This window comes from Nicotiana sylvestris, chromosome 12, assembly GCF_000393655.2.
Source record: "Nicotiana sylvestris chromosome 12, ASM39365v2, whole genome shotgun sequence".
NCBI classification, from domain to species: domain Eukaryota; kingdom Viridiplantae; phylum Streptophyta; class Magnoliopsida; order Solanales; family Solanaceae; genus Nicotiana; species Nicotiana sylvestris.
Genome location: NC_091068.1, coordinates 79,858,668 through 79,867,817, shown reverse-complemented (window position 1 = coordinate 79,867,817; position 9,150 = coordinate 79,858,668). Strand labels below are relative to the sequence as shown.

General features: G+C 35.5%; 1 protein-coding gene across 2 annotated transcripts; it reads right to left on the bottom strand.

The window, feature by feature from the left end:
• Window positions 1–1,268: 1,268 nt before the first annotated feature.
• LOC104239206 (transcription factor-like protein DPB) lies at window positions 1,269–8,868 on the bottom strand. Of its 2 annotated transcripts, none has more exons than XM_009793792.2 (9): window positions 8,342–8,868; window positions 6,820–6,893; window positions 6,589–6,632; window positions 4,473–4,535; window positions 4,240–4,386; window positions 4,033–4,101; window positions 3,797–3,895; window positions 1,980–2,050; window positions 1,269–1,741 (listed from the first exon to the last, which is right to left on the bottom strand). In XM_009793792.2, the coding sequence occupies exons 1-9, from the start codon at window positions 8,554–8,556 to the stop codon at window positions 1,492–1,494; spliced, it is 1,032 nt and encodes a 343-aa protein (XP_009792094.1). In that variant the 5' UTR covers window positions 8,557–8,868; the 3' UTR covers window positions 1,269–1,491. The 2 variants fall into 2 exon arrangements, with proteins under 2 accessions (XP_009792094.1, XP_009792084.1); XM_009793782.2 differs by having other exon boundaries at window positions 6,820–6,899; window positions 8,342–8,806.
• Window positions 8,869–9,150: the final 282 nt, after the last annotated feature.

Sequence of the window (9,150 nt, the reverse complement as noted above, 5' to 3'; positions counted from 1 at the left end):
TCAAGTAGAAATCTCTCGATATTTTTGATAAAATTCAATGAGATTAATGTCCATAGTCTTGTTATCTTGTAAATTATCTGTAATTATTTTATTTTGTAATTATTAATTGCAAAGTCATTCCAATGGGAAAATGAAATAAATAAACTTACTTACCAACAAGAACTCAGATCAAGTATGTAATATTCTAATTATATTTCACCTTCAAATTCTTTCTTGTGCTGCATTCAAATTACTACAAATCGATTGAGTTTATAAAGTTAAAAATACAATAATCAAGATCCTTACATCCAACTGAAGGACTAACTGCTTTTTCTCATTATTAATTAATTAGAGGAGAATGAGATTTGATAAAGAGTCTTTAGGCTTTGGCTGTGGATTGAAACTTATATGATAAAGAAAGAAGACTATTACATCGCACGTGCCTTGACATTTTAGAAAAAATACAAGGATTTTGTTCAAACACGACATTGACCTAAATGCTGGGAGGCCCCCTCATTTGTGGAACAACTAACATGAAAATATATTATATGTGAAATATATGGCCCCCTTGTGCCACATTCTCATTATATATGTTGTACTAGGGTGCTTTCATTTTCCAAGATATTATTAGTACTCCAGTAACGATGGAACTAAGGAAAATAAAAGGTTTTCACGTAAGCTTTACCTTCTCTCTCCAATATATAAAAAAATCAATCAATCAAATGAAAAGTTATACGTAAGTATTATGTTAATTAAGTTTGTCGTCTTTGTATTAATTACGTAAGCAAACTATGGGTGCAGCCACGGGCGAATTTGTCGTCTTTGTATTAATTACGTAAGCAAACTATGGGTGCAGCCGCGGGCAAAGCTACATTCCCTTAAGGGGTGGTCAATTCCTAGCATGATAACAAGCAAACTATGGGTGCAGCCACGGGCGAAGCTACATTCCCTTAAGGGTGGTCAATTTTGCCGAAAAATTACATTGTATATTTATAAAATATCAAATTTTAAAATTTCTGACTTCGGTCACTGGGTGCAATGGTATGGTTCTCAAACCCATTTATTTAAACTAATCCAATTTCACCCCACAAATTAAACACACTTGTCATTGTTGGGTGAGTCTCACCCAAAATAAAATTTCTCGTCACACCCTTGTGTGCCCTTGGGGGCTTTGTGTTCTGAAAACAGTTAAATGAAAGTGCAGGTACAGGCTTCCCGTTTAAAACCCAACCCATATATATATTATTATGACTCATTTGCTAGAAAAGAAATTAATTTGATAAAGCAAATAACAGATACCAAAGAAGTCATCATAACTGGAGATCCACTAAATGTTAACAAAGCAAAAAACAAAAATCTAATACTAATACTGCTCTCCAGATAAGAACACAAGGAGCTACAGAAGTATCAATGGACGGAGGAGCATGCTTCCAGTTAATAAATTCTACTACTTAATATACAGGTATGATGAGATAATGAGTTTAGTAATTGATCAAGAAAGAAGCCAGCAGACTAATGCTCATGCTTGATGCGGGCCTTTAGTATTCCAGGGAGAGGAGGTGAGGTTGGAGTTGGACGCCTACCGGGTGTGTTTGACACTGATGTATGAGAGATTTGATGCTGGAACATGTTGGCCAAACTGGAACTGGAACCTTCAGCTCCATCAGCAGATATATTCTGTGCAACAACATCAGTCTTTTGCCTTCCGCAAAATTTCATTGCTTTGAGGACATAATTATCATCATGCAGCTCGAATGGTGTGCTGAGATTGATAAACCATAATCAGTCGAACTAATGGATAAGACAGGATTTGACATTGTAAGAAACGTATGAGCTCAAGCCACCCAGAACTGACCGAATAATTTTCTTCTTTTGGTAAGTCAAAAGTTTATTACTTCAAGTTGGTGTCAGAAGTATGTATATCTTGTTTATATGACTCAGCCGAGTCATCCACACTCTCATTGAACTCAAAATAGCCCACACATTCAGAGGATACTAACCTGTTGAAGTCGAAATGCACTAGCTGCATATCTTCTGATATTTCCACTTCGACTGTAGCATGAGGCCGAGTCTACAGCACCAAAAGAAACATAAAAAGCATGAAAACAACAAAATGCTAAGACAGGAACACTATAATCCATATCTTCTTTTCGATTCTATTGTTGGAATTTACATATGCACGCAAGATATAATACGATGCATGATAGCATTGGCAAAAAAGCAAAGGTGCCATATTCCCAACATTATGATTTCCTTTTTGTGCATGGCAATAAGATAGGGGCTTAACCAAAAATGTGCAAAGGGGAAAAGTTGAATATTGGGGACAGATGCCTCCTTCAGTCCTTTGTACTAGATTCAAAAGTAGAACATAATAAGCAGCGGCGGAGTTAGGATTTGAACTATATGAGTTCTAAATTCTAAGATAGTGATATCAAGTGTTAGTAGATGGGTTCTGAATTTAACTTTTGTACATACATAGTGAATTTCTTATACAAATACAGGGCTGGGACTAAAGCTGTTGGGTTCAGCCAAACCCGTACGTAACCTTTTAGCTCCTTAGCTCCACCCATGCCCATAAGCGCAGCTAAGGTTTCACAGATTGGAAAACGCAATTCCAGCATGAGCATTAACCATCATGAGCCCAAGTTTAGTAAAAGAAAATAAAGTGCTATTCGAAAAGCTCCATCATAAGTTCAGGATGGGTATTGGACAAGTGACTGATCAATTCATAAACAAAATCTCACAGAAGTACCAGGCTTTCTAATCTCTACTTTTGCAGTAAACGTCCACTTCATTATTTAGTCATCTGAGAACACTATTTTCCATAAAAGGAAGTCCTACCACACTCTATCAACACAAGTTATATGGAGCCTGTTTTCAATGCTTTTATTTCCTTTGTATTCCTAAAAAAGACGAAACTAACTTGTTAAATCCCAAAACTTCTATTGAGCCTATTACTAGTTGCCAAGTCAAAATGAGGCCTGCAAATACACAGAAATGAAACTAATAGAATAGAACATGGATATCATGGATCTAACTTAACTACAAAAGTTTTTATTTTCCTTCTACTTTTAAATAATTTGTGACTGTAAACTCAATATGTAAGAATATAAACAGAAGCTCATCTTCCTCCCAAGAAAACAACAACAACAACAAACCCAGTTTGATCCCGTAAATGGGGTCTGGGGAGAGTAGTGTGTACGCAGACCTTACCCCTACCTTATAGAGATAGAGAGGCTGTTTCCGATGACCCTCGGCTCATCTTCCTCCCAAGCTTTAATCAAAATTGTCTGGATAGGTGCTTATTCTTCTTGACGGACAAAAACTCTACTCATTTAAGACTAATTTTATAACTCTTTAAACAGTTTCATTAACTAAACTAATCTTATTGGATACATTCTACATGTTTTCTGTGCGTGCATACGGGCGTGATCTTGGGAAAAGAAATTACAAATAGGGAAACCCTCTCTTCTTTTCTTCTCTTTCAGAGACCAGAGGTATTCTATATCTGGTCATAATGTCTTCTCATCCTTATAAAAAAGTTATCCTTCCAATTTTAATTAGTAAGGGTTTTAATGATGTAGATGAAGAGCAATCAATTGCTGGGATTTACTTAAGCTCAAGTGCAGCTAAGACAAGTTGGAGGACAGCTTAGGTTGCCACAAGCTTACTTGCCTCACTTGTAGCCTTAAACTATTTCCAACAAAAGAAATCACGAGATGACATATTAAAGAATGCAATGACTTGTATCATCAGATATTTATTTATTTGCTATACAATGACCAATAACAACAATAGATGATTGTTGAGCATTTACCTGCACTAGAATAAATGGTAAAGCCACACCACCACTAGGAGCATTGCCTGAGCCATATAACTGCTTATTGCGTTTTATGAGGTTTTGAAGCCCTACATACTTTCCAAAGGAAAACGCTTTAGTAAAAAGAAGAATAAGGAATACAAACAAAGATATCATTGCATATCAGCATAGTGAAAGACTATCAAACTTATCATCAGCATTGAACTAAGATAGTGCTCATAGAGAATTCATACTTGTTCTTCTAGTTCTTCTAAATAGGCTGCTTTCTTTTCAATCCTATTTCTCAAGCTAAGACGCTCGGCCTGCAGTTAAAATAAATATGAGATTAAATTGAACATTAGATGAACAGATGTATGCCAAAATTGATGGCTTGTCCAATTTGATAAAAAGAAGAAAGAGAAAGAGGGGTAAATACGAAATAGACAAATTTAAAATCAAACCTTTAGCTCCTCAATATCATTTGCATCAGTTCGTGGTAAACCCTTCCACTGTATTTCCTTTTTATCTTTGGAAATGATATCCATAGCCATAAGTACGTTCAGAGCATCGTAGACTCGTCGTCTGATGTTTTTCTCATCATATTGTCGCTGTCAACCATAAAAGGTTCAAACTGATTTCATTGTTGAAAACAAGGACGTTCAAAATTTTATGAGCCAGGAGAATAGAGATAAACCTGATCTGAAGATTCATGACCATTGGTAGGATCAGAAAACTCAGCTACAAGTTCATCTGCAACCTGCCCAAGACATTAACTTCTGAGTTTAGAAATCCCTTGAAAAACAAATCGTTCAACACAGGAGAATGAAGAAAGCAGAAATCAGCCGTGGTAAACTATAAAAAATACAAGTTTCACAACCATAGTGCAAATACGTCAGTAGAAGCCAACAGAAGTATAACTACCCTCGTATTGTCTGATGCAGCCAAATGGCTTGTCCCAAGGAAGATATTATGAAGTCAAGAGTTACTTTCCCTAAGATCTTTTTTTTCCCTGAGATGAAGTCTATGCAGCAACTTCTTGAAGAATAACTGATAACTTTGATAGTAAATTTATCAAGAAAAGGCTTGCACTATTATTTGATAAATTCAATGCGCAGAACAGATAATCCACCTCTTAATGCTCAAGCAATGAGAATGATTAGGAATAATATTAATCCTGAACACAAAACAACCTCATCAATAGTTTTACAGAAGAAAGACCATAAATTCTATGCTCTTGTGAGATATTATTTTACCCAAAAGCCATTTAATGAAACATCCCAGAGTAATAACCAGTACTACCTCCGTCCCAATTTTATGAGGTGGTGTTTGACTTGGCACGGAGTTTAAGAAAGGAAGACTTTTGAAATCTGTGGTCTAAAACAAGCCATATATATTTGTGTGGCCGCAAATTATTTTATTAAGGCTAAAGTAGGAATTTAAAGTTAAATTGTTTCAAAATAAGGAAGTATTCTTTTTGGGACGTTCTAAAAAGGAAGGTATGACACATAAATTGGGACGGAGGGAGTACATCTTACTTCAAAGATATTAGAGATAGGAAGGTAATTGGAGGAGGTTAAAATCATTAATTAGGAAATCTGAAGTTCTCTCATAAGCGACAAAAGGATCTCAACTCCACATCTCAACATCACATGATAGGGAACCACTTTCCTTCCCAAGCAAATGTCTTCAGACACCAACGCGTGCCAGGCATGCACACCCAATAGCAATTAACTAGATTGTCCCTCTGGTCAACAAATTACAAACATTCTCACAGAAAAAAAGAAAAAAAAAAGCATTCCATCAATCAAGTCTGACCACAACTTATTTGGGACTAAGGCGTTGTTATTGTTGTAGTAGTATTCCATCAATCGCGTGATGTAGAGATAACCGACTGCCAGAAAGTGGAACTAGGATAGAGGCACACAAAACAATGAAAATTCTAGAAAACAAGCTTCTCTTAAGTGACAAGCTGCCAATACGGGAAACAGGGCCATCCACCCATTTATTCACTACTTAGTCAACTTTTCAATGACTGAGATTTAACTACTTGCACCCTTTTTTGAAATTTAGCAAAAGTTACTATTAATTCTATTGTACATTACAAAGATAACATCTCCTATCATTTGCTGTAGCAGAATAAAAAGCCTTACAAAAAGAAAAGTGAAGTGTCAAAAAGCAAACAAGGAAAAAGGACACAATGTTTTCAGGGTTAAAAAAACACAGGACCATTGAACCTCCAAAATGCCCTATTATATCAACCAAAAGAAAGAAACTTGACATACAGACTACAGTACCTCCACCTAACATGGCACGTTTCTCAGTTAAGAAGTCTTAGAGATGGGGTCTTTTGATACCACAGATTGTCTCAAGAATCAATATGGGACTAAGTCCGACTTTCATATGATGATAGCATGATATTACACTAGTAAAAAGATCCTAGCATGATACAATTTAGAAAGGATGGAAGTTTCAGATAAAAAATGTCATCTAAAAATAGATATAGAAGTTTAGCATATCCTTTTTGTAGTTTGCTCAATTTGCAACAGGTGCTGTCAGAACCAGATACTAAACATCATCATACATCAGAGTCATCATAATGAAAAATCTAATTTGGACATCCACAAACACATCATACAGACTAGAAGGGAAAAAGAATATATAATAGAATAGGGACAACAACTATTAAATTGGGTTTACTGAATCATAGCATGCATTTGTGAAACAAAGATACAGATGAAAGGAAATATCATAGTTTTTTAAAAAATCATCTAACATTGAGTAACATTATGAATTTTCTCAAGCCAACTGACCTCATTGTAAGTAGTTCTTCCTTTGCTTTCCACTTTCTCACAAACTGTAGGAAAAAGTAATAACTTAGTTATTAGTAGGAAGCTCTGATACCAGAGCTCAAGCAAGAGATGCTTGCAACGCACAAGAAACAAATGATGTGTGAGATAAAAGCAATCCAACCGCTGGAAAAGTTTAGACATTTATACAAAGTAATACACAAAAGAAGATGAAAACTGATTTAAAGCAAAAACCTTTCATGCTAAACTGTCTGAGTCCTCTACCACTCTTGTCCCCTCCTGTTGCACGCTGACCTCTTTTCTTTTTCCTGTTACTAATAAGAACTTCTGGTAAGTAAAGCTTAAGTAAATGTAAGGAATCATTATTCTGAGAGAAAAAGGCATACATTTTAGCAACTCATTTGCGATTTCCATGTTTAACCACATAATGACACTGTAATCTAGCAAATCATCAAAATAAGAAGAACAATGTAAGCGTGTAACATCACCACCTATGATGCCTAAACCACAACAATGAACATTTATTGTTTCTTAGACAATATAAAGGCCAAATTTTGCCAAACACAGTAGGACCACCACCTTAATAGCAAATACTCTAACAGGTTTACATAAAAATAACTGTCTGCAACAACCCAATAGCACGAGGCTTGCATGGTCACAGATCCAATGCTACGAAGTCGAATGTCATATCCTCTATCACTATGCGATGAATTCCTATAAACTTTTTGACACCTATATCTATTACTTTTTCCCATGTATTTCTCATAATGTTTTAGCATTATCAACTTCCACGTGTCCACGCCATTCCTTAGCTCAGTCTTTAAGCCATGTCCATGCTTCTTAAACTCAAGAAAATTAGTTAATGCAAGTTCCGCTAATTAAAGGTTCAGCAATTTACTATAGTTTTTTTATGATGGTGGTATCCTGGCTAGCTCGCACGCACTTCAACTATTCCACCAGGTGGCAGGTACCTACAATTTACAATAGCTCCTCTAGAAAAGTACTTATTTTACCTATCAAACAAACTAGTGAGAATGACAGAATGCTAGGTGAATCCGTGATTTAAACGCGGTGCGCCACTATAAATATCTTTAACATTTTCCCACTTTACTTCATCAAATAAAATATTGTAAACATTTTTCTTTAAATTTTCTAATGTGAGGATTCATCATGAATTTTGCTAGTTTTACGTTAGCTGTCAGTCCACCACGATCCTCCTCTTTTATCCAGACTTGAGACTGCAATATGCGCAAGCTCACACAAGCTTCATTGTAGATGAGTTTAAATGGATAATGTGGCTAGTCAGGGGCGGATCCGCAGTTACGCTATTGGGTTCATTGAACCCGGTCCTTTCAACGTGGAGCATAAACTTAAATGTAAAATTCCGCTAAGCTTGCAACAAATAGCAGGTATGAACTCGTAACTTTAAAAGCATAATGGATTCAATGCTAAAAATCTGAAAGTTTGAACCCAAAGTTTAAATTCTGGATCCGCTGTGGTCACTGAGGATTCATATAGCCAAACTGAATGCGTCATAGTTGTTGTATTCTTTCTTTGAATTTTCTACATACATACAGAATATTTATATGTTGGATAAGCCTCTGCACTAAGTAGAGTTCTATCTTCATAAAGTACATGCGATAAAGACACTATCATTTTTCTTAATAACAATTAAGCAACAAACACGACATTTTTCTTTATAGAAACAAAGCAATAAATAACGATACAATTAAACAGAAGGAAAAAAAAAACTCACGCAGCAGCCCCTTGAGATGCAGCATCATCAGCATGAATATCAAGGTTGTTTAGCCTAACGAAAGTGTTCTCACTCCCAGGAGTTGCCACGGCCGATGGAGACCCAACACTGCCACTGGTTGAAACCGATTGACCCGAAACAGTAGTAGTGGGCCCCCATGACCTTCTAGAAACTTCTGATGGATTCTTTCCGCCTTCCTCCAAATTATTCACCATTCCAACCAACTAATCATAAAAATTCTTTCAATTGCTGTCAATCCTAGCAAAAATTGATAAATGTAAAAGATTTAATTCTCAAAAATAGAATTTTGGGGTTTCCAGGGAACAAAAGCAGATACAGAATTTGCAAATTTGACAGAGACCCAGATGGGAATTTAGCTAAAATAATTTTTTCTATTTGGAGGTTTAGAAGGGGTGTTGAGCATGTGAAGGCGGCAGGGAGACCTGTTGGTTTCGAGCTTGAGGAAGGAGGAAAAAAAAAGTATGTCCAGGTCTTCTAGCTTTTCCTTTTCCTTTTTTTTTTTTTTTTTGGCGTTTTCGTTTTTTTTTTTTTTTAAATAGTAGGAGTAGTAATTTTACTTTAAAATGGCACTTTTATCATTTAAAGAGTTAAAAAAAGAGTTACAGAATTTTTTGATTATAGAAATTTGTGATTTAAAATATTTTTTAATCTAGATTTTAACTATATACCATTTTGTATAAAATCTGATACACACTTTGTTTACTTATAGCTTGTTTGGATAGTTGCTACATGTCTTATTTTTTTTGGTAATATTACATATCGTTTCATAATGTATCGTATTGTATTGT